A 26,526-nucleotide genomic window follows, 5' to 3' on the forward strand; every position below is an offset into this window, starting at 1 on the left:
TGCCCTACTAGTTTCCCGCCTGGTGGAATACGCGAGCGGGAGAAGAAGAACGAGAATTAGGACGAGAATCTGACAAAATATTAGAAGCTGTAGAAGAAAGTATACACCATCGTTTACATGATTTTGCCCTGTTACCATAAGACAGATGGTACCTGCACACCTGAGGACGCTGCCCTTCATGAAAGGCGCGCACTCCAATGGGAACACAAGTTCTAGAAAATACATTATCCTGACAAGCTGAAGTGAAATTTGGGCCTCTATACCATTATCTCTGTTCCGGCTCGCAGGCCTGGACCCTTGTCTACCTTCCACCATGGAAACATTAGCGCATTACTTGAGCCATAGGCCAACAATGTCTCAGCTACACAAGCCATTTCCTCTAGTGTAGAGCTCTCCTCATATGTCACTAGGAGAGGTCTGATGCTACTAGGTAGTGCTTTCAAAAATTTCAACTTTATAAAGGAATCATCCACCCCTAGTTCAGCAGCTATTTTACGCAACTCTCTCAAATACCTGGAAGGTCTGTCACACATTATGTTATTTTGATTAACAAGAGAGTCAAAAAGTTCAGGTTTTGACCTGGTGAAAAGAGATATCAAAGATTGCTTTAATTCACCATAGTCTGAAGAATTGATGACTTCATCACTCAATTGATTGATTACTCTAAGTGGCAAATTTGATAATATATGGTGAAATTTAGTACTTGAAACAGTGATCTTGGCAAGAACAAACTGTGATTCAAGTACTGTAAAACACACCAGATGTAAGTAGCGAACCCTCGTCCTGGTTCGGCATAGTTCCAAGGGCATAGATTCCAAACAAGACAAAAGTTAAAATAATAGAGTACCTGGACGACCAGCATATAGTCACTGTGTAGTTATAGTCTGCCACCAATCACCACAGTCCGTAGGCCGTCCCTGCTCCACGATGATCACATCACGTCTTGTCACTCCGGGGTCACCACTTGTAGAGCGGGGATCGGTTTTTTTTTTTTTTTTTATGTAGGAAGGACACTGGCCAAGGGCAACAAAAATCTCATAAAAAAAATGCCCACTGAAATGCCAGTCCCATAAAAGGGTCAAAGCAGTGGTCAAAAATTGATGAATAAGTGTCTTGAAACCTCCCTCTTGAAGGAATTCAAGTCATAGGAAGGTGGAAATACAGAAGCAGGCAGGGAGTTCCAGAGTTTACCAGAGAAAGGGATGAATGATTGAGAATACTGGTTAACTCTTGCGTTAGAGAGGTGGACAGAATAGGGGTGAGAGAAAGAAGAAAGTCTTGTGCAGCGAGGCCGCGGAAGGAGGGAAGGCATGCAGTTAGCAAGATCAGAAGAACAGTTAGCATGAAAATAGCGGTAGAAGACAGCTAGATATGCAACATTGCGGCGGTGAGAGAGAGAGGCTGAAGACAGTCAGTTACAGGAGAGGAGTTGATGAGACGAAAAGCTTTTGATTCCACCCTGTCTAGAAGAGCAGTATGAGTGGAACCCCCCCAGACATGTGAAACATACTCCATACATGGACGGATAAGGCCCTTGTACAGAGTTAGCAGCTGGGGGGGGTGAGAGAAACTGGCGGAGACGTCTCAGAACACCTGACTTCATAAAAGCTGTATTAGCTAGAGATGAGATAGTGAACAGGTGTTTAGAGTAGATGAGAATGAGAAGCTGACAGATATTTCCATAACTAGGGAGATAGTGGAACAGGAGATAGATAGGCAAAAAAAGTTCAAGTCACCAGGACCTGATGAAATATATCCCAGAGTACTTAAGGAATGTAAAGAGATTATTAGTGAGCCGTTAGTTTCTGTCTTTAGGAAATCACTGGAGTCGGGTGAGGTACCAGTAATGTGGAGGCAGGCTAATGTAGTACCCATCTTTAAGAAAGGAGATAAAATTTTAGCGTCTAATTATAGACCTGTCAGCTTAACTTCAGTTGTAGGTAAAATGTTAGAGTCAATAATAGCGAGGAACATTAGGGAACATTTAGACAAACATAACTTGATAAATCAGTCACAGCATGGCTTCACGAAGGGGAAGTCTTGCCTGACAAACTTGTTAAGTTTTTACAGTAAGGTGTACGAGGCAGTAGATAATGGTGATAGTTATGATATCTTATGTCTGGACTTTAGTAAAGCATTTGACAAGGTACCCCATCAAAGGCTCCTGAGAAAGGTTAGGGCACACGGGATAGATGGGAAGGTGTTAGGCTGGATAGGATCATGGCTTGGTAACAGGCGACAGAGAGTGGTAATGAACGGCTCGAAATCCGAGTGGGGTCATGTAATTAGTGGGGTGCCACAGGGATTAGTATTAGGTCCATTGTTATTTCTAATGTATATCAATGACTTGGATAGTGGAATTAGTAGTGATGTTAGTAAATTTGCGGATGACACAAAGATAGGTAGATTAATTAGGTCAGAATCAATGCCATCGCCTTGCAGGCAGACTTAGATAGAATGAATGAATAGACGGATAGATGGCAAATGCAATTTAATATCAATAAATGCAAAGTGCTTAGCGTAGGTAGAGGCAACCCACACAAAAGGTACACATTAGACAACCAAACTCTGGTAGGTACAGGGTACGAGAAAGATTTAGGAATTATAGTTAGCTCTGAACTCCGTCTAGGGAAACAATGCATAGAAGCCAGAAACAAGGCAAATAGGGTACTAGGATTCATTTTTAGGAGTGTTAAAAGTAGAAGGCCGGGAGTAATATTAAAGTTATACTTGGCGCTGGTCAGACCTCATCTAGACTACGCGGTGCAGTTCTGGTCCCCACATTACAGGAAAGATATAGGTCTATTAGAATCAGTACAGAGGAGAATGACTAAAAGGATACAGGGGATGAGGAGTATTCCTTATGAGGCGAGGTTGAAGCTGTTAAATTTACATTCTTTAGAGAGACGTAGGTTAAGAGGGGACCTGATAGAAGTCTTTAAGTGGTATAAGGGTTATAACAAGGGAGATGTAAGCAAAATTCTTAGGATCAGCAACCAGGGTAGAACAAGAAATAACGGGTTCAAGCTTGAAAAATTTAGGTTTAGGAAGGAGATAGGAAAAAACTGGTTCTCAAATAGAGTGGTAGATGAGTGGAACGGACTCAGTAATCATGTAGTTAGTGCTAGGACACTAGAGAGCTTTAAGAGAAGATTAGACAAGTTTATGGATGGGGATAGCAGATGGAAATAGGTAGGTGTGTTTCATACAGGGACTGCCACGTGTAAGCCTGGTCACTTCTTGCAGCTTCCCTTATTTCTTATGTTCTTATGTTCTTATGAGATGTGAATTTTCCAGTTCAGATTATAAGTAAAGGACAGACCGAGGATGTTCAGTGTAGAAGAGGGGGACAGTTGAGTGTCATTGAAGAAGAGGGGATAGTTGTCTGGAAGGTTGTGTCGAGTTGATAGATGGAGGAATTGAGTTTTTGAGGCATTGAACAATACCAAGTTTGCTCTGCCCCAATCAGAAATTTTTGAAAGATCAGAAGTCAGGCGTTCTGTGGCTTCCCTGCGTGATATGTTTACCTCCTGAAGGGTTGGATGTCTATGAAAAGACGTGGAAAAGTGCAGGGTGGTATCATCAGCGTAGAAGTGGATAGGACAAGAAGTTTGGTTTAGAAGATCATTAATGAATAATAAGAAGAGAGTGGGTGACAGGACAGGACCCTGAGGAACACCACTGTTAATAGATTTAGGAGAAGAACAGTGACCGTCTACCACAGCAGCAATAGAACGGTCAGAAAGGAAGCTTGAGATGAAGTTACAGAGAGAAGGATAGAAACCGTAGGAGGGTAGTTTGGAAATCAAAGCTTTGTGCCAGACTCTATCAAAAGCTTTTGATATGTCCAAGGCAACAGCAAAAGTTTCACCAAAATCTCTAAAAGAGGATGACCAAGACTCAGTAACGAAAGCCAGAAGATCACCAGTAGAGCGGCCTTGACGGAACCCATACTGGCGATCAGATAGAAGGTTGTGAAGTGATAGATGTTTAAGAATCTTCCTGTTGAGGATAGATTAAAAAACTTTAGATAGGCAGGAAATTAAAGCAATAGGACGGTAGTTTGAGGGATTAGAACGGTCACCCTTTTTAGGAACAGGTTGAATGTAGGCAAACTTCCAGCAAGAAGGAAAGGTAGATGTTGACAGACAGAGCCGAAAGAATTTGACTGGGCAAGGTGCAAGCACGGAGGCACAGTTTCGGAGAACAATAGGAGGGACCCCATCAGATCCATAACCCTTCCGAGAGTTTAGGCCAGCGAGGGCATGGAAAACATCATTGCGAAGAATTTTAATAGGTGGCATGAAGTAGTCAGAGGGTGGAAGAGAGGGAGGAACAAGCCCAGAAACGTCCAAGGTAGAGTATTTATTAAAGGTTCGAGCGAAGAGTTCAGCTTTAGAAATAGATGTGATAGCAGTGGTGCCATCTGGTTGAAATAGGGGAGGGAGAGAAGAAGAAGCAAAGTTATTGGAGATATTTTTGGCTAGATGCCAGAAGTCACGATGGGAGTTAGATCTTGAAAGGTTTTGACATTTTCTGTTAATGAAGGAGTTTTTAGCTAGTTGGAGAACAGACAGTTCCGGGCAGAAACAGATATGGTTCTGGGCAGAAATATAAAGTGCATGAGATTCTGGTGATGGAAGGCTTAAGTACCCTTTGTGGACCATCTCTCTATCATGTATAGAACGAGAACAAGCTGTGTTAAACCAAGGTTTAGAAGGTTTAGGACGAGAAAAAGAGTGAGGAATGTATGCCTCCATGCCAGACTATCACCTCTGTTATGCGCTCAGCACACAAAGATGTGTCTCTGACATGGAAGCAGTAGTCATTCCAAGGAAAATCAGCAAAATACCTCCTCAGGTCCCCCCAACTACCAGAGGCAAAACGCCAGAGGCACCTTCGCTTAGGGGGGTCCTGAGGAGGGATTGGAGTGATAGGAAAAGATAAAGATATGAGATTGTGATCAGAGGATCCCTACGGGGAAGAAAGGGTGACAGCATAAGCAGAAGGATTAGAGGTCAGGAAAAGGTCAAGAATGTTGGGCGTATCTCCAAGACAGTCAGGAATACGAGTAGGGTGTTGCACCAATTGCTTTAGGTCATGGAGGATAGCAAAGTTGTAGGCTAGTTCACCAGAATGGTCAGTGAAGGGAGAGGAAAACCAAAGCTGGTGGTGAACATTGAAGTCTCCAAGAATGGAGATCTCTGCAAAAGGGAAGAGGGTCAGAATGTGCTCCACTGTGGAAGTTAAGTAGTCAAAGAATTTCTTATAGTCAGAGGAGTTAGGTGAGAGGTATACAGCACAGATAAATTTAGTATGAGAGTGACTCTGTAGTCGTAGCCAGATGGTGGAAAACTCGGAAGATTCAAGAGCGTGGGCACGAGAGCAGGTTAAGTCATTGCGCACATAAACGCATCATCCAGCTTTGGATCGAAAATGAGGATAGAGAAAGTAGGAGGGAACAGAAAAGGGGCTACTGTCAGTTGCCTCAGACACCTGAGTTTCAGTGAGGAAAAGAAGATGAAGTTTAGAAGAGGAGAGGTGGTGTTCTACAGATTGAAAATTAGATCTTAGACCGCGAATGTTGCAGAAGTTAATGAAGAAAAAGTTGAGGGGGGTGTCAAGACACTTAGGGTCGTCGACAGAAAGGCAGTCCGACCTGGGGACATTTATGGTCCCCTCCCCAGATGGGGACTCCGAGGCTGGTGTAGGAGTCGCCATGATGATTTTAAAATTTTTGAGTGAAGGGTGTGTGTGTTATTAGGTGCTTGTAGTTTTGTGTGGAGGAAGAGAGTTGTCTTTAGAGGCCAGGCTGTGACTGCCCCCTTGTGTTGTGAGACACAAAGGGAAACGTTCAGTGAGGTCACAGCTGGGTTTAATAATAAGTTCACAGCACCCCCTGAACAGTGCTTTAGACCTCACTGGGAGTAATTATCGTTTTGGCAGGTGTCTACTGCCTCCTCCTTCTCCTCGGTACAGAAACTTCCAGACAGGTGCCAGTGAGTTTAATTTGCGGGGGCTGTTCACAGGCGCAGTTAGATTCGTCAGACATGGTCACAGCAAGTATACAACAACAGAGGCCCAAACTCCAGGTGGTGCTTAAATCACAATAAAGGAAAACCATTGCAGGCGTGTGTGTGTGGTGTTTTAGGTAGGCGTCCAGTCAGCCGAATGACCGAGACCGTGGCAGTACCCAACGAGTTGTAAACCGCATTACTGGAACCTACCTCGAACTTCTGTGTACTCCTACAAAACCCTCCATCACCAGAATCCCGTGTGCTTTATATTTCTGCCCAGAACCATGCCAAGTCTGTTTTCCAACTAGCCAAAAATTTTCATGTGCTTTATATTTCTGCCCGGAACCATGCCAAGTCTGTTTTCCAACTAGCCAAAAATTTTCATGTGCTTTATATTTCTGCCCGGAACCATGGCAAGTCTGTTCTCCAACTAGCCAAAAATTTTCATTAACTAAGTGTCAAAATCTTTCAAAATCTAACTCCCCGCGTGACTTCTGGCATCTAGCCAAAATATTTCCAGTAACTTGGCTTCTTCTTCTCTCCCTCCTATGTTTCAACCAGATGGCACCACTGCTATCACATCTATCTTTAAAACTGAACTCTTCGCTCATAACTTTGCTGAAAACTCTACCTTGGACGAGTCAGGGCTTGTTCCTCGCTCTCCTCCACCCTCGGACTACATCATGCTACCTATTAAAATTCTTCATAATGATATTTTCCATGCCCTCGCTGGCCTTAACCCTCGGAATGCTTATGGACCTGATGAGGTCCTTCCTATCGTTCTCCGAAACTGTACCTCCGTGCTTGCACCTTGCCTAGTCAAACTCTTTCAACTCTGTCTGTGAACATCTTTTCCTTCTTGCTGGAAGCTTGCCTACATTCAACCTGTTCCTAAATAGGGTGACCGTTCTAATCACTCAAACTACCGTCCTATTGCTTCAATTTCCTGCCTGCCTAAAGTTTTTGAATCTATCCTCAATAGGAAGATTCTTAATCATCTATCACTTCACAATCTTCTATCTGATCGCCAGTATGGGTTCCGTCAAGGTTGTTCTACTGTGTTCTTCTGGCTTTCCTTACTGAGTCTTGGTCATCCTCTGTTAGAGATTTTGGTGAAACTTTTGCTGTTGCCTTAGACATATCAAAAGCTTTTGATAGAGTCTGGCACAAAGCTTTGATTTCCAAACTATCCTCCTACGGCTTCTATCCTTCTCTCTGTAACTTCATCTCAAGCTTCCTTTCTGACCGTTCTATTGCTGCTGTGGTAGACGGCCACTATTCTTCTCTTAAATCTGTTAACGGTGGTGTTCCTTAGGGCTCTGTCTTGTCACCCACTCTCTTTCTATTATTCATCAATGACCTTCTAAACCAAACTTCTTGTCCTATCCACTCCTACGCTGATGATACCACCCTGCACCTTTCCACGTCTTTTCATAGACGTCCAACCCTTCAGGAAGTAAACATTTCATGCAGGGAAGCCACAGAACGCCTGACTTCTGATCTTTCTAAAATTCTTGATTAAGGCAGAGCAAACCTGGTATTGTTCAATGCCTCAAAAACTCAATTTCTCCATCTATCAACTCGACACAACCTTCCAGACAACTATCCCCTCTTCTTCAGTGACACTCAACTGTCCTCTTCTACACTGAACATTCTCAGTCTGTCCTTTACTTATAATCTAAATCGGAAACTTCACATCTCATCTTTAACTAAAACAGCTTCCATGAAGTTAGGTGTTCTGAGAAGTTTGTGCCAGTTTTTCTCAGCCCTCTCCATGCCCCCCCACCACACAGCTGCCAACTATGTACAAGGGCCTTATCCATCCATGTATGGAGTAAGCTTCACATGTCTAGGGGGGGGGTTCCACTCATACCACTCTTCTAGACGGTGGAATCAAAAACTTTTCGTTTCATCAACTCCTCTCCTCCAACTAATTGTCTTCATTCTCTCTCTCATCGTCGCAATGTTGCATCTCTAGCTATCTGCTATCGCTATTTTCATGCTAACTGCTCCTCTGATCATACTAACTGCATGCCTCCCCTCCTCCCGCGGCCTCGCTGCACAAGACTTTCTTCTTTCTTTCACCTCTATTCTGTGCACCTCTCTAATGCAAGAGTTAACCAGTATTCTCAATCATTCATCCCTCTCTTTGGTAAACCCTGGAACTCCTTGCCTGCTTCTGCATTTCCACATTCCTATGACTTGAATTTTTTTTCAAGAGGGAGGTTTCAAGACACTTATCCTTCAATTTTTGACTACTGCTTTGGACCCTTTTTTGGGACTGGCATCTCAGTGGGCTTTTTTTTTCTTTTATTGGATTTTTGTTGCACTTGGCCAGTGTCCCTCCTACATAAAAAAAAAAAATAAATAAATAAATAAATAAATAAATCTACGTAACATTACCTCCTCTTTCCTGTTGTTATAAGATTATCAAACGCATTAGGCAACATAAACCCTTTGGTGTATCTTTCGACGACGCACTGTCCCTCAAATCACATCTATCTGAACTTTGTATTAAATTAACTCGTAATGTTCCCCTTCTTTATCAAGTGAAAGACTTCATGCCTACCTCAGTACTTGAAAATTTAAACCATGATCACATACTACCCTATCTTTCCTATTGCATTCCTATATGGTGCAATACTTACCCATCATATTTATTAACTTACCTCTGTTTTAGACTTTAAAAGAAAATCTTAAGGATTATTACTAACGGTAGTTTCTTCGAACATACACAACCTTTTCTTTAAAGATACTAATATTCTAAAAAAAAATATAAAAAAATATAAAAAATCTAAATAAAATGAAAATAGCAATCTTTATGCACAAAAATGTATGAGAACATAATAATACATATACAAAAGTCCAACACAATGATCCTACACGTAACAGAAATCTGTGAGTCCCTGCTCATAGTCTGAATATTTCCCAACACTCTCTGTTATATGTGAACTGTTCATGTTGACAAGTAGTTGGGTTTAGGAAGGGGGAAGGCTGTGGGCTGAAAGGTAGTGAATGAAATCGTCCTTATTGGTGGGTTTTCTATAAATAAGGACGATTTCTGCAATAAGGACGATTTCATTCACTACCTTTCAGCCCTTAGCATGAGAGTCAAATCTGGTGTGATTATTAGTTTTTACTTAAGAGCGTTCAGAATTTGCAGCAACAACTTACTAGAGCAAGAAATACGATATATCATATCAAGTTTCAAAAAGCTGGATTATCCTGAAGGGCTCCTTGTTAGGCTTAAGAATAAGGCAAAGAAAATAACAACTGAAAACAAAGAGAATAAAGATCCCTGTACAACCAGCGAAAGAGAGAGGTATATATGTGTACCAAATTCGGACAAGGCTTCCATAATTAATAAATATTTGTCTAAAACAGGATTAAAAATAGCAACATTAGCGGGAGAGAAAATTGGTGAGCTAACGAGGACTAAAGAGACCGGACTTGTTAATAATAACAGCGTAGTGTACAGCATACCATGCAAAGGTTGTACAAAGCAGTACATAGGAGAAACAGGCAGGGGACTTAAAACAAGAATAGAAGAGCATAGGAAAGATGTTTTAAAACACAACACATCAAACTCCCTTGTATTACACATAGAAAAATGTAAACACCTACCAAAATGGGAAGAGGCTAAAGAAATTAGAGTTGGATTGAAGAAAAGAATGAGAAAAGCTATAGAGGCAGCCCTCATAACAACTAGGGAAATCATTAACCACAGAGAAGGTTTAATCAGGTGGGCGGGTAATTCCGCCAAATTGGCCCTCAGGTCAGGTACAAGGAAAATCCCCAGTAAAGGCTCGTCACGTAGGCGGATAATGCCACCTGACTAGGAAAATAAAATTAGGTGAGGTACACGCCAGGATGGCAATACTCTGTACGAATGTCAAATGAGAAAATTTTGTATGTTGTTATAAATAGTGTGTTTTCACTCATGTAAATCAGTCTCTCTGAGGATGGCTATTCAGCCGAAACGTTAGAGATTAAAAGAATCCTAACTCCTCCCTGGGTTTTTATCCCGCTTCCTAAACCCTCTCTGTTATATATACGGTTTAAAACATGGAATTCCATTCCTGAGCAAACCAAAATTCATACATCATTGAAAACATTTAAAAAACACTATAAACAACATATCATTTCCTCATACTGACGTCTTTCTCTATTAATACTTTCATTTTCGTTTTCTTTTCTTATTTTCTTCATCCAATATTTGATTATGAAATATCTTCAGATAATAATCTCATGATTTCTACCGATAATGTAATTACATACATAAGTATACTGAAAATATTATTCATTTGTACTTTGTGTGCATATACATCACAAATCCTTCTTTCTTTCTTTCTTTCTTTATTTATTTATTTATTTATTTTTATTTTACTGCCCAAAAATTGGGCTGCCTAAAGAGTATAGATCAGGGGTTCTTAACCTTTTGATGGTTCCATACCCCCAATGGATTGTCGAATATGGTCCCATACCCCCTTCACTTGACTGTTCAAATAATTATCACCAATCCTATTATTTGCCAGTATGTCTTCCAGATACGAGTATTTCAATCGCTTGAATTTACTGTACTTTAGATACGGATTACTAGGAAAAAAACATAACCATTGATAATTTTATTATTTTTTTTACTGAAAGCAAAATTAATAAAGTTATAGTTCCGTTTTATTATTTAAACTTTATTTAATTTTTAAAAAACTGGAAAGAGTCAACCACCGTCATGTAGGGTAGCGCGCGCATCGCACTGGCAGAGGGGGAAACTACCAGTACCCAGAAATCGAGTCCCAGACCCCCGGCCTTTGGTTCCCATACCCCCAAGGGGTATGGATACCCCCGGTTAAAAACCCCTGGTATAGATAATTCGTGCGCAGCTGAGCATTACAAATATCATGTGCAATACTTATAGCTATAATGAAATGTTTCAAGTGTGTCATCATCATCATCATTCAACATTATAAAAAAAAAATACTTCATTATTATCAGCCTCTATAATCTAAGAGCACAGGCATGGTCGTCGGTTTCAAACGAACTTCTAATGTTCTTTTATTTTGGATTGCAATAAAAGTGCGTTGTCACTAGCAATTGTTGAAAGGAAATAAATAGCTATAATTTAAATAATAAATAAATCATATTAACATGTTTCACTTTGGCAGTCTAGTAGTTTCCTCAACTGTAATCAGTTGAGAAAATCATTTGTGGGCGGCTCTCTCACTTTCAGAGTAATTACCTCACCTCAGGTAATTGAGGGTTCTTGAAGGTAATTCTTAAGGTCCGAGAATTTTCAAGGTAATTTTCAGGTAATATGACGAAAAGTGCAAGGTAATTAAGGTAATTTTAAGGTATGAATGAAATTCGGCTGAAATATGGCAAGGCACGCGTGTGGATTTTTTTTTTTTTCTTTTTCCAGAGCCTCACACGTTCGAGACTGGTTGGCTGGATGCAACATGCGCCCTGTTGGCCTGCCCTGCGGCAGAGTTGCCAATTTGTTGATTTTGTCAGTATATTTAACGATTTTTAAAGCCTTTTGATTTTATTTGACTTGATAAATTTATTACTCTAAACAAGCATCAAACAAATAAGAATATGGATATTGACAACAAGTCACGGTTTACGACGAGTGGCGTCACCCGGTGGGAGAATTTGGAACCAGGAGAGATTTCACACGACACCGGCAAAGCAAGACCATCCTGGGCTGGCCAGACTTCACCTGAAGACTTGCGAGTGCAAGATAAGTATAATGATTACAAGATCAAGGTAAGTGGCAGTGTTCATAGATATATGGGTGTGTTAGAGTAAGTTAATGGTCCTCTTGGTGCTTTGGAATTTCAGATAAAACAGTCAAAAGACAGAACAGTGGTGAATCTTAATATGGCGTATGTTTTATTTTAACCCATGTGAACCTGCAGCCGGTCATGAAAGTTACTTCGTCAACACCTGAGGAGCATTGCTCACCAGTTATAAGTAAGATAACAGTTACAATGAGGAAGGAGGAGAAATACAGGCGTGCTTCAAGGATCTGATCATTGTAACACCATCCCTGAGCTCTCGCCTTCCGGTGTTGTAGGCTTGCTACCCATGCTTGTCCTGGATATTAAACATATATCTTTAAAAGTTAGACATTGTATTAGTAAGACTTCCATAAACAATAAAACACCTGATATATTGCAATAAGGGGTTTTTAAATATTTTGATGTGATGCTGAGGGGGTGTTAACGCTCATGGCATGCATCTTTATGTATTGAACATACTGAAATGTGGTGTCAGCAAACCCCTCAAACAAGTTGTCCTGTGGGCATTGGGGGGTTTTGGGTGGTAGAGAAGAGATTAAATGAAATATAGGCTTTCAGATTTTTTAAAATGTAATAAGTATAACTTCCACTTTTGAACATTTCCTGAAAAACTAGCGCAAACGTAACATAACTGCCCCTGGACTCCCTCCTCCCTTTAGGGACACTAACCCAACTGGGGAGCTTCGTTACCCTCGACCGCCCATGGTATTTAGTGGTGTCCTTCAAGGTTCAGCCTGGGGGCCTGCTCTTTTTCAAATAGATATAAACCATTTAGCTACATCTTTACATTGCTAATGCAAAATTTTTGCACAGGATCTGAAAACTCATTATTACTGTTCATTTTCTCTCTCTCTCTCTCTCTCTCTCTCTCTCTCTCTCTCTCTCTCTCTCTCTCTCTCTCTCTCTCTCTCTCTCTCTCTCTCTCTCTCTCTCTCTCTCTCTCTCTCCAGCAGGATACTGATGATTTGAATGTGGTTGTAAAGTTATGGGGTCTTTTCCTTCTCCCAGATATATGTATTACACTAAAATTTGATAGAGGTCTAGCTCTGCATGAACCACACAATAATTTTTATATTGGCAACAATCCTATACCATTTACTAATTTGACCAAAGACTTATGAATTTAGGTTGATACTAAGCTGAAGTTTTATGACCATAGTGGTAAACATATCACACAGGGAAGCCACAGAACGCCTGACTTCTGATCTTTCAAAAATTTCTGATTGGGGCAGAGCAAACTTGGTATTGTTCAATGCCTCAAAAACTCAATTCCTCCATCTATCAACTCGACACAACCTTCCAGACAACTATCCCCTCTTCTTCAATGACACTCAACTGTCCCCCTCTTCTACACTGAACATCCTCGGTCTGTCCTTTACTTATAACCTGAACTGGAAACTTCACATCTCATCTCTAGCTAAAACAGCTTCTATAAAGTTAGGTGTTCTGAGACGTCTCCGCCAGTTTTTCTCACCCCCTCAGCTGCTAACTCTGTATAAGGGCCTTATCCGTCCATGTATGGAGTATGCTTCACATGTCTGGGGGGGTTCCACTCATACTGCTCTTCTAGACAGGGTGGAATCAAAAGCTTTTCGTCTCATCAACTCCTCTCCTCTAACTGACTGTCTTCAGCCTCTCACTCACCGCCGCAATGTTGCATATCTAGCTGTCTTCTACTGCTATTTTCATGCTTACTGCTCTTTTGATCTTGCTAACTGCATGCCTCCCCTCCTTCCGCGGCCTCGCTGCACAAGACTTTCTTCTTTCTCTCACCCCTATTCTGTCCACCTCTCTAACGCAAGAGTTAACCAGTATTCTCAATCATTCATCCCTTTCTCTGGTAAACTCTGGAACTCCCTGCCTGCTTCTGTATTTCCACCTTCCTATGACTTGAATTCCTTCAAGAGGGAGGTTTCAAGACACTTATCCACCAATTTTTGACCACTGCTTTGACCCTTTTATGGGACTGGCATTTCAGTGGCATTTTTTTATTAGATTTTTGTTGCCCTTGGCCACTATCCTTCCTACATAAAAAAAAAAAAAAAAACATAAAGACATGGTGACTGATAAATCAGAAAATGTTGCTTCTGATTTACTCAACTCATTAGTTTGCAGCTCTCAGGATATTATATCTTTATGCATTGCACATATGAGTACAGTTGAGTAGCGTGGAACACTGGCTACATTTAGGGACAATAAGCTGCTGGATTTGATCCAACAAAGGTGGACAAGAAATGAAGAGGGCTTGGAGGATCTTTCCTATGGGGAAAGGCTTAAAGCACTGGATCTCTTTTATGTGCATGGTAGGATATTGTGGGCTGATCTTATTGATTGTTGGAAGACCTTGCATGATGCTGCCCCTTTGACTCTACCAAATTGTTCCATTAAGCACCAGAAATGGGTACAGTGGCCATGCATGTAAACTTGTTCATAGTCCTTGCACACTTGAGTGTCACAGGTGTTTCTTCTTAATGCATATGGTTGGTACATGGAACTCTCTTTTCCATAGTACTTGAGCTGAATGGCCTTAACCCTTTTAATGCAACTTTCTAGGGCCTTCTCTGTGATTATTTATATGAATATCATCTTCACTTTATTCTTAGAGTATATTATTTTCTACTTAATTGAAGTACATTTACATTACAATATCACAAGTCCAAGTACAAGTATTCTATTTTATACTTGAACTTGAGTCCAAGTATGTGTACTTTGTGCTGTACTCGAGTTTAGGTACAAGTACATTTTTACTTACACAATTATTTTTTCAATATTTTTCAACTGCTTATTGTGTATGTGATGATGGTGATAGATAGCTGCTACTTTCAAACACTTTTGAATTAAGGAATTTTGAAAGAGCTTTCGATAATCCCTATACACAGAGATTTGATTTATAACAGGACAGGAACTCAGTGTCGCTCCAAGAACTCTGAGCATAAGGCCAGTGCCCCAGCTGGGCAAACCCTGCCTTTAAACCAGGATATGCCAGGTCATGTCTCACAGTATTGTCATACCTCAGCAGCACTCTGACATCATGCCACACCTTCCACACAGCCAATCAGATGTGAGCACGTCCTGCTAGTCTACCAAACACAGACAGTGCCTTTGTATTTGCTCATAAATCATTAAATTTATGAAAAATTACCTGTGAATATCACCTGAATTGAAAATGTGAGCAATGATAGTGACCATGAGTCACATGGACATTCCAGGAAGAAGTAAGAACCTAAGACCTGGGAAAGGAACGTAAAAAAAAAGAAAAAAAAATGCAATCTTTACCAGGGCTACTCAAGCTACTGGAACAAGAAAAATGTTCCTAAGTGTGAAATTTGGTGAGCCATGCAAGTGTGAGTGTTTTGACAAACTAGTCTATAAAAACAAATGAGTTCGAATCCTACATTTTTGTATAGTTACTTAGCATTGAAATAGTAATAACTTTTTTATTTAAAGACTATTAAACACATGAAAAAATGACATTTTATTAGTTATACATTGTTTTTGTGGCACACCAAATTTGTTGTTGAGTTAGCTCCATTTATTGAAGCAGGATTCAACCTACAAAAGGATTAGTTAATTGCTAAGATGCATATTACAATACTTGTCAAACCTTGCACAATATTAGCTCAAAACCCATTAACTCCCAATCACATAGAAAACATACCCCAAAACTGACTCGTTATAATACAAGAAAATAGAATAGCAAGATTCAACCTACAAGAGGATCAGTTACTTGCTAAGATGCACATTACATTACTCACCAAACCTTGCACAATATTGGCTCAAAACCCCTTAACCCCCAGTCACACTGGAAACACCCCAAAATTGATTCATCATGATATAAGAAAATAGAATAATTACTGAACAGCATATTCTAAACCAGTTCATTACTAATATAAAGTATCATATAATCATATAAAATGTAACATTATTGAACAGTAAAATTTATATGCAATCACATAATTTAGCTTTGTGGAATGTATAATGAAGAGATCAAACAAATACCAGGAATATGAAGCGCAAACACACTCAAATCATGGATTATTTACTCACAATATTGATAACACTGATCTATGGAAATGAGCAGTAGAGCAGATCCCAACATCACCACACCCCACAGCCGGGGTGAATGTATGCAGTTCAACACGTTGCAATCACTGACATGAACAGACAACAAGACAGTAAAATTCCTAAGGAAATAGTAACTCAATGTCCAGATTCAGAGTAATGTTAACATAACACTGACATGGTCCTGCATAGTCAATGACAGTTTGCATTATCACCCATAAAAGACTGATCAGTTGTACATAGACAAACAATTTTGTAAAATTTATAGAGCTCAAACACAAGTTCAGTCCTTCACACCAATGAATACTCACAAGACACCATGTGGAGACAAAAGTATGTAATATTTAATTATAAGGCAAGTTACAGTGGCTATAATCAACACAAACACCTGTGTGTTGCATAGTTTTAAACATCGAATGACCCTAAGTCTGCTCATCCCCACAGGTACCCTAAATAAGGCATCAACTCATAATGAAAACAAAGTCCCTTCAACCACAACCACCTCTTAGCACACACTAATATCAAATCTGTTTTCATAATGATATCATGAGAACATCAGATATTTCCAGTTTTTAAGATTGGTTTAACACTAACCCATATGGTTGACACTGGATCTAACAACATCCCTCACAAAATCCCCAAACAGCCAATACATAAACATGACTACACCCAAAGACATACCTGATCACAGTACACAAATAGGAGGACCCCAGGATCCAAATGGTCATCGTCAAGTCATACTTTCACCATATGGTCTCTGCATTCAGTGCTGGCTCCATCAGACTGGGAAGTCATCATCCTTCATTCCACCTACATCACCTGGCATGCATGTGATAAACAAAAATGAGTGATGAAGTGTGGTCACAAATTCAGTGGAATTACATACAAAATCAACCTGATACAGACAATCCCTTAATGACACAACAGACATATTTTATCATGATTTATAATGATACATACTTTCACAATAAAGACAAATTTCATCCGCATGTATTAATTAGAAAATTAATTATATTCATGAAATTAGTTACAAAGATGTTAAAACATATTAGAAAATATCACAAAACGGCATATTGTTGGGTTCGCCCGCACAACAGTAAAGGAATTTGTGCTGAGGTAATATTTCAAATCCCAGTAACTCAAAACCTCATTTTGCAGAATTCATCCTTCCAACACCAAGTGTCCCAGTTGAAATATAAATTTAACTTGTAGAAGCCTCTCTCATCTTGATTCATTATTTTTTATTGCTTTCCTCCTTAGAGGTCAGCATTTAGTCAAAGAACCTACATTTCCTCTATCAGGCATGACTTGTTTGTATCTCAGAAACTGACCTAATGAAATTCATGTACTACCTCTCATCCCCAACTGTGGCCATGGCCCAGTTTCAACTGAATATATCTTTCAGGGTACACCCAGTAATATTAAATAATCCCTCATTAGATTGAACTCAGATGCAACTATGGTGAAATTTATTATTTTCTTGTAAGATTTGACCAAAATACTGAATCTGCTTTGTAGACATCTTAACTCAGTTAATTGACAGATTTGTGGCAACGAAATCTCTTCCACCTCCTTTTTAACCCTGCGGGCTTGTGAAACCACCATCTTTTCTAAAAGGGGAAAAAAAAAACTAACAAAACAATGGGATGAAGTACATGAGACTTACTGCAGGTCACATTAAGTGTGCTTCAAGTTTTATGATGCAAATCAGCTTCAACTGACCTATGGTAAGTCTCATGTACTCCATCAATTTTACTTCAGGAAATGACTTCTCTGCTACAGTCTGTTTTGCAATGAGGTTTTGAAGCCATGCAGGTATTGTATGTGACATCTTGAAATTGTATGTACAGTGGTATCTCAGTATATGTGTGCTTTGGAATACTGTATTTGATGGCATATAAGACCCACTTTTTTTTTTTTTTTTTATGGCTCAAAAAATTACCCTACATCTTATATGCGAATGTGAGGCCTCCCATAGATTTAATTTTGAAATTTTCTTCACCTGTACAGCCGAAGATTTACACCACCGTATAAGTGTATAGGTATTTTTCAAGCATAATATGATGTAAGTAAATGTTGAAAATGAAAACGCAACCTGTTTAGTGTGTTGTTGACATCTCGGCAGCTGGGCTGTGTTCTTTGCCTCGCCTCAATGACTAGGCTGCTACCTTTGTTTTGTTACTGCAATCATGTAGGATATTGATTTTTTACTATTGTTATTGCTTGCTTTTTGTTCAGCTGTTCTGCTAACTTGCTTTAAACATTACATGCATACATAAAATTTTTTTTTTTTTCCTGAATATGCCCTGCTGAAAAGGGAGTACGTCTTATATGTCATCAGATATGGTATGTATTTTAGTATTAAGCAGTGTTTAAATTATTTTATACAGCCTCATCAATATACTGTATAATATGCCAATAGCAATATTTATTTATTTTTTTCATAGGAATGGATTAATAATTTTCCTTTTATTTCATATCGGAAAATTTGTTTGATATACATCCTGTTTGGTGTAAGTCCAAGGATCTGGAACAGATTAAGGACATATACTGAGGTATCACTGTATGTGAGTTTGGTGAAATAAAACAACCATGAGCCAAAATCCCTTGTTTTGTAGGAAATTCACAAAATTCAGTGTTTTCCAAAAGAATTGTGACAATAAGAACCTCCTCACTATTCTAGTTTTGCTTCTTGGAATGTGTCAAGTTCCTGAACTATTACCTTGTCTCAATGCTTGGCAAGATGGTTGCCCTTGACCATCCAACCTTTGCCATGATGTGTGTAATCTTTACAGCCATGGCCTTAGTCTTTGACGCTGTAGCTGGCCAAACACAACCAGCTGAGTACTTTCCTATGTCTGCTCCTGACATATCAAGCATTAACCTAATCCATCTTGCAACACTGTCTTTTGTTACATTTTTGTGTGGCTTCATAACACTAATGAGTAGTTGCCTATTTTCTTGACCCACCCTATATCCTAAGTGTTCAGTCTGTTCAGGGTACATTTTCAATGTTTTATACACACACAGTCTTTTTTATCTTTAGTGTATGCCTTAAAACCTCACAAACTGCACATTGGATTTTGGCTTACATTATTCAATATTGCCCCCTAACCAAACACAAATTGAATCAATCCATGCCAATGCTAAAGTTCTTTAACATTGACAAATGTAATGTTTGCACTCTGGCTTCTTGCATGAGTATCATTAGCATCACTAGTTTTAGTGTTAGGTCTTTTAAGAAAAGATTGCATAATGATTCCATAGTTCTCAGTTTCTGCAGCACCAGCTTGACATTCCAGGTCTCTGTATATCTAGGTTTTGATGGTCTCAAGTTGAATACCCCTCTCAAGAGCCCTGTTGACAAGAGGGTAGTTTCCCACTCTGCAGCTGTCCACACCACAACTATCCCTAGTGAGGGGAGAGCTCCCCTTACTGTGTTGACAGAGTCATAGCCCCCACCTCTCTGGAAAAGTGTTTGAGAAGAAATTTACAATATCTGTTTTATCAGGACTAAGGGGATTAATGTGCCATCTTCCACAAAATTGTATCCATTTGTTGACATGTGGGCAATACTGTTTTCCAGTCATTGGTCTCAAGGAAGCCATGATAATGTCTGTACCTGCTGCAGGTATGCCATGTTTTCACAGCTGTTGCCAGACAGTAGACATGCCATCAGCCTAGCGTGTTTCATTATGGGGTGTTCATCTGCTATCAGTGGCTGCCACAACACATTCTTCTATCTCATTATTAGCCATGGTTCTTTGATGAGCATCGTGAGTAGAGTCCCCATCCATGACTGGGATGTCCACAGTGGCACAATCAATCACTTTTCTGAAGGTATCTGGCAATCAAGGCAAAAGGGGGGAAAAATGTAGATTAGATTAAACTGTGAATATCTTATTGAAAACCATCAAAGTATTCTGGTTTCAGGTTAGGTTTCCTTGAAAAAAAACAAGGTATTTGTTTATTCAGTCTTCAGGCAAATATATCAGTGCTTGGGACTCCAAAAATTCTGCAAAGTTCTCAAAAAATGGCCTCATTCAATTTCCATTCATGTCTGTCATTAAACTTTCAAGATGCAGTGTCTACCATGAAATTAACTTTACCAGTTATGTGAGAGCATGTAATTGAAATATCATTTATTGCACACCATTTCCAAATTTTGAGGTACATGTTATTACATGTAGATTTTGTGCCTCCCATTTCATTTACGTAATTCACTGCAGTCTTCTTATCACAAAATATCTTAATGTGTTTCTCTTTGATCTGATGTGCAATTGCTTTCACTACCAGTAAAATGGCTTTGAGTTCCTTTGAATTGATGTGCATTTCTTTTCTACTGTTGATCATCTTCCATTAATTTTCTGATGATTTAGGTAACTACCCCAACCTAAATTTGACACATCATTATATAAGTCTATTTCTGTACCTGACCTGTAGGTTTTTTATGTATTGCGCTGCAATATGATTTATCCACCAAATCAGATCTGTTTTCATTTTATATGTGATAGCCATCCATTTCTTAAAGTTACCTTTTTCTTTCTCTAAATCTGAAATTTTAGCAGTTCTCAACTTTCTATAATGTAGTTTCTACAGTTCTACTGCTGGAATTGCAGCAACTAAAAGCCCAGTTACTTTGGTCACATTCCAGATTTTGTCTTTATTACTATGAAATAGCTGAATGTTTGCAACTTCAAACTATTTTCTCTTTCCTCCATTCAGGTAAGGTAACTGTCGTTGTCTCTGAATCAGTGACATTCCCCAAATATTTCAAACTTTTTGTAGATATTAGGACAGATTTATTATCATTTATACAGAATCCCTGATTTCTTAACTTCCACTGTTGAATGTATACTCATAGCATTCTAATGAACTGTGGGATATAAGTGTGTTGTCAGTGAAACTGGTAATGGTGTATCTGATCTCTCTCAGTGCAGGTTTCATTAGTTTGGTGAACAGACATAGACCTTTTGCAGTCCCATTAGGAAGATGGGTAAACTGATAAATATTTCTTGCCATTTAAAGCAAAGAAATTTTTGTTGCTCTTCAGTTACTTTGACAGAGTAGTATGCTAGATCAACTGAGGTCATGTAATTACCCTTGTTAATAAGCCAAATTGCCTGTTTGAAATTTTCTATTTTGAAATATTTGTAATTAAGCATCATCCTAAAACCTCCATCCTTTTTCCTCTGCAGAAAAAATTGGGGATATAATTTTTTCCTCTTATTTGTGTGTTTCCTCGATAAGTTATAACACCATATGTACAACCTTCCCAGAAATTCTAATAAAGCTGATGTGGCACTAAAATAATAACTAGATGTTAACCACCTGTGAAGAATTTTTTGTTTTAATAACCAACCAAACTATGAGGCATCTCTCACAATTATCTTCTTTCCAATACCAAAGTGTTTTATTAGATTTGGAGGAAAAAAAGGCAAACCTAGTATTGGTCCCTTAAGGTCTCCATCCAGGCAGGTTGTCCATGATGCCAATGCTCTGACTGAATTATTCGCAACCTCCTTTGTATCTCTGTACACATCAGGCACTCCTGAGTCCTAAGATCCACATCAAGAATCTCATGGTACTATTTCAGACCTTGTCATTACCACTGACAGTGTTAGGCTTGCATTTAGCAGACTAGACAACTGTCTAGTTTGCTCTCTGGCTGCAGACAGCATTTACCCCATTCTCCTCATATCTTGTATTTCTGTATTGGTGTATTCACTTTTATGAAACTTCCATTTTTTCTACAATATTGGCACTTTACCTTAGATTTGGAAAATATTCCAGGTTATACCAGTTTTCAAGAAAGGCTCCTGTTATGACATCCTGAATTATAGAGCTGTGTCCCTAACTTAAGTTTGTGTCAAATCAATGGAACATATAATCACTCAATTTATCTATGAATATATTAAATCTCATGATTTTTTATTAAGGACCAATTTAAGTTTAGATCAGGTAGATCAGCAAAGAACCAGCTAATATTAACTTACAAGATCATCACCAAATAGGTGGACTAAAACTATAATGGTGAATTTATATTATTTGACTATTCAAAAGCCTTTGAATAGTCAAATAATATAAGTTCACCATTATAGTTTTAGTTTTGATTTTGTTTGTGACACTGTAATGATAACTAAGCTGCAGTGTCTGGGAATCAGGAGTCAGCTCAGTAAAGTGTATGAGCATTAAAGGTTGTGAGTGAGGATAAGTCATGCTCATAGCATTGCTCATGTAAAAGAGGAGTAAAAATAACAACACACAGCTTGTTGGCATTACAGGGAATCAGCTGATCTTAAAGAATGAGGTGAAGGCTCTAACTGAACACAGCTTGGAGAATATAAAGGGAATAGAAGAAACAAGCAATGAAGTGGAAAATATTGAGTAAAATTTAAAAAGTATAAGATACTTACTGTAGGTCAGTTGAAGTATGCAGTTTTATGAGGCAAATCACCTCTGCTGGTGGGAGCTTTCACATGAGATTAGCTGCACTGCGCCACAGCACCATACTTTAAAGACCATGATCACCCCACATGACACAAAATTTAGGCCTGTAATGACCATAACAAAATGCCAAAAAAAGAAAGAAAAGGGGGGGAGAGGAGGGCATGTGAAAGCTCCCCCCAGCAGAGATGATTTGCCTTGTAAAATTACAAGCATGCTTCAAATGACCTACGGCAAGTCTTGTATGCTTTTTAAATTTTACGTCATCAAATCTCCTGTGCTGTGATGAGCGTTCCCATGAGGTTTTGAAGCCACATAAGTGTCGTATCTGAATGTAATTACTTGATTTGGACCCCTGTCACTAGAACACATGCATTGTTGAAAAGAAACATGAATGAGCAAAGAAAGCATTCATTAATGGCAGTTACATGAGTTGTACTGTGCCCAAGGAACATGGGAGATTTGTATAAATGTAGAAAACCAGTAATTATACCCTACAAGTAACTTATTAAATACACCTAATAAGGCCCAAACCACATCACAAATAGAGGAACATGAACAATTTGTATATAAAACACCAGTCACCCAAGTAAGAGACATCAACAGTCAAGGTGAAAGACAGTCTCCTGAAAAGGGTCTGATCCCTTAACATGAACAATTTGTATATAAAACACCAGTCACCCAAGTAAGAGACATCAACAGTCAAGGTGAAAGACAGTCTCCTGAAAAGGGTCTGATCCCTTAACAATTTGTTTATCATAAAATTTTGCAACTGTGGCCTGTTGAGTCCACCCAGCTTTTGCCATGATACATTTGATAGGTAAATCCTTTGCCCACCAAATCCTTTGCCTTTGAAGCCGCTGCCAATCTAATGCTGCCTGCTGTGAAAATAGAGGTGTCAGTCCCAGCCCTGCACAACATAACTTTAATCCATCTTGCTATAGTATCCTTAGAGACAGGCTTGTGAGGTTTAACAAAACTGATGATTAACTTATTCACTGCCTTTGGGATGTTGGGCCTGAGCAACTCTGTTTGGGTAATGTATGTGCACAGGGCCTCACACACACAGAGGCTAGCATCCTTTGCATAAGACTTAAAAATAACACTTTGAATATTAAAGTTAGGTCTGCATTGTTTAATGTTGTCCCCTAACTGGATGGAGATAGAAGATTCTTCAATATGAATTCCGTTAAGCACAGGCGAGTGAAGTGTTTGTATTCTGGCTGTCTGAGTCTTGTATTCTGGCTGTCTGAGTCAGTGCCATCAGCATAACTAGCTTGAGTGTGAGTTCCTTTAAAGAAAGTGTAGTCAAGGGGTACATAGAAGTGTGTGAAGTACTGGTTGGACACCCCACATCTTGGTGTACCGAGGCTTGGGAGGCTGTAGGTTGAACACCCCCTTTAAGAATCTGTTCATAAAGGGATGGCTACCTACCGGGGAATCCATTTACCACAATGCCCAATGATGAGAGTGCACCTCTCGCTGTGTTGATAGAATTATAACCCACACCCCTGTGGAAAGTAAAGGTCAAGAAGTTTATAATGATTGGCACAGTGGGATTAAGGGGATCGATGTGCCTTCGACAACAAAATTGTGACCATCTCTTAAGATGTGGTCGGTACTGTTTTTCTGTACCTGGTTTCCAGGATGCCATGATGATATCTGCACCCTCTTTTTTTTTTTTTTTTTTTTTTGTAGGAGGGACACTGGCCAAGGGCAACAAAAATCCAATAAAAAGAGCCCACTGAAATGCCAGTCCAAGAAAAGGGTCCAGAGCGCTATGCCTCGCTCTTGGAGGGACTCCCGTACAGAAGGCATGCCATCAACTGAGTGTGCCTCATGAGGGAATTCCCTTCTGGTGAGGACAATGCGTCAGATGTCCCTCCACTTCCTGACCAGCCTGGGGTAATCGATCAGCTTGCCGAGTAGCATACCCATCCATGGCTGTGACGTCCAAACCGGAACCACTATCCACCCCTTTGCCTGTTCTGCCTGCATTTTCTGCAAGCACCTAGAGATCAATGAAAAAGGTGGGAAAAGATAAGGAAGTGCAAACTTTGCCCAATTGAGAGAGAAGGCATCAAAGTAAGCTGCTTCTGGGTCGGGTTTCCAGGAGCAGAAAGGGGTGATCTGCTTGTTCAGCTGGGAAGCAAAGAGATCAATAGAAGGGTTGCTAAAGATAACACAGATCAGCCTAAAAATGTGGACATGTCTGTCAACATCTACCTTTCCTTCTTGCTGGAAGTTTGCCTACATTCAACCTGTTCCTAAAAAGGATGACCGTTCTAATCCCTCAAACTACCGTCCTATTGCTTTAATTTCCTGCCTATCTAAAGTTTTTGAAACTATCCTCAACAGGAAGATTCTTAAACATCTATCACTTCACAACCTTCTGTCTGATCACCAATATGGGCTCTGTCAAGGCTGCTCTACTGGTGATCTTCTGGCTTTCCTTACTGAGTCTTGGTCATCCTCTTTTAGATATTTTGGTGAAACTTTTGCTGTTGCCTTGGACATATCAAAAGCTTTTGATAGAGTCTGGCACAAAGCTTTGATTTCCAAACTACCCTCCTACGGTTTCTATCCTTCTCTCTGTAACTTCATCTCAAGTTTCCTTTCTGACCGTTCTATTGCTGCTGTGGTAGATGGTCACTGTTCTTCTAAATCTATTAACAGTGGTGTTCCTCAGGGTTCTGTCCTGTCACCCACTCTCTTCTTATTATTCATTAATGATCTTCTAAACCAAACTTCTTGTCCTATCCACTCCTCCTACGCTGATGATACCACCCTGCACTTTTCCATGTCTTTTCATAGACGTCCAACCCTTCAGGAGGTAAACATATCACGCAGGGAAGCCACAGAACGCTTGACTTCTGATCTTTCTAAAATTTCTGATTGGGGCAGAGCAAACTTGGTATTGTTCAATGCCTCAAAAACTCAATTCCTCCATCTATCAACTCGACACAACCTTCCAGATAACTATCCCCTCTTCTTCAATGACACTCAACTGTCCCCCTCTTCTACACTGAACATCCTCGGTCTGTCCTTTACTTATAATCTGAACTGGAAACTTCACATCTCATCTCCAGCTAAAACAGCTTCTATGAAGTTAGGTGTTCTGAGACGTCTCCGCCAGTTTTTCTCGGTTCCACTCATACTGCTCTTCTAGACAGGATGGAATCAAAAGCTTTTCGTCTCATCAACTCCTCTCCTCTAACTGACTGTCTTCAGCCTCTCTCTCACTGCTGCAATGTTGCATATCTAGCTGTCTTCTACTGCTATTTTCATGCTAACTGCTCTTCTGATCTTGCTAACTGCATGCCTCCCCTCCTTCCGCGGCCTCGCTGCACAAGACTTTCTTCTTTCTCTCACCCCTATTCTGTCCACCTCTCTAACACAAGAGTTAACCAGTATTCTCAATCATTCATTCCTTTCTCTGGTAAACTCTGGAACTCCCTGCCTGCTTCTGCATTTCCACCTTCCTATGACTTGAATTCCTTCAAGAGGGAGGTTTCAAGACACTTATTCATCAATTTTTGACCACTGCTTTGACCCTTTTATGGGACTGGCATTTCAGTGGGCATATTTTTTTATTGGATTTTTGTTGCCCTTGGCCAGCGTCCTTCCTACATAAAAAAAAAAAAAAAATTGTTAACAACATTTCACACCAGCCCAATATTAAAGTGGAGTTGTCATTACAGAGTAGTGACTTGGTGCTATCCATTTCCTTGCCATAGGTTACAGCCGTAGTGTTATCGCAAAAGACTTTAATGTGTTTACCCCTTAACTCCTGGCTAAAGGTTTGAAGAGTAAACAAAATTGCTTTAAGCTCCAGCACATTAATGTGTAAAAGGCTCTCCTCTAAAGACCAACTACCACCTGTAGACTGATGGTTAAGGTAACCACCCCAGCCAACTGAGAAGGCATCTGTGAACAATTCAATGTCCGCGGCTGACAGAAAAATGTCCCTGCCCTGAACAGCAGCATTAGAGCACCACCATCGGAGTTCTGTCTTCATTTCCTCGGAAATGGTCATCCTAGCATCAAAGTTACCCTGTTCTTGCTTTAATGCATCAATTTTGGCTCTTTCAAGTTTCCTGTAGTGAAGTTTACTGAGCACATCCGCTGGAGTGGCAGCAACAAGAAGACCAATGACACAGGCCACTTGTCTAATCGAAGCTTTGTCCCTGCACAAGAGTGGC

At 39.8% G+C, this 26,526-nt stretch overlaps 1 protein-coding gene across 1 annotated transcript in view; it reads left to right on the forward strand.

Moving 5' to 3' along the window:
* Positions 1 to 11,632: 11,632 nt before the first annotated feature.
* LOC135107266 (uncharacterized) overlaps positions 11,633 to 26,526 on the forward strand; it is a 40,211-nt gene continuing 25,317 nt past the window's right edge. The window contains exon 1 of the mRNA XM_064016927.1: positions 11,633 to 11,780. Within this exon, the coding sequence (XP_063872997.1) occupies positions 11,764 to 11,780 (17 nt within the window). The 5' untranslated portion in view covers positions 11,633 to 11,763. The remainder of the gene's footprint in view (positions 11,781 to 26,526) is intronic.

This window comes from Scylla paramamosain, chromosome 15 (assembly GCF_035594125.1).
Source record: "Scylla paramamosain isolate STU-SP2022 chromosome 15, ASM3559412v1, whole genome shotgun sequence".
Lineage (NCBI taxonomy): Eukaryota > Metazoa > Arthropoda > Malacostraca > Decapoda > Portunidae > Scylla > Scylla paramamosain.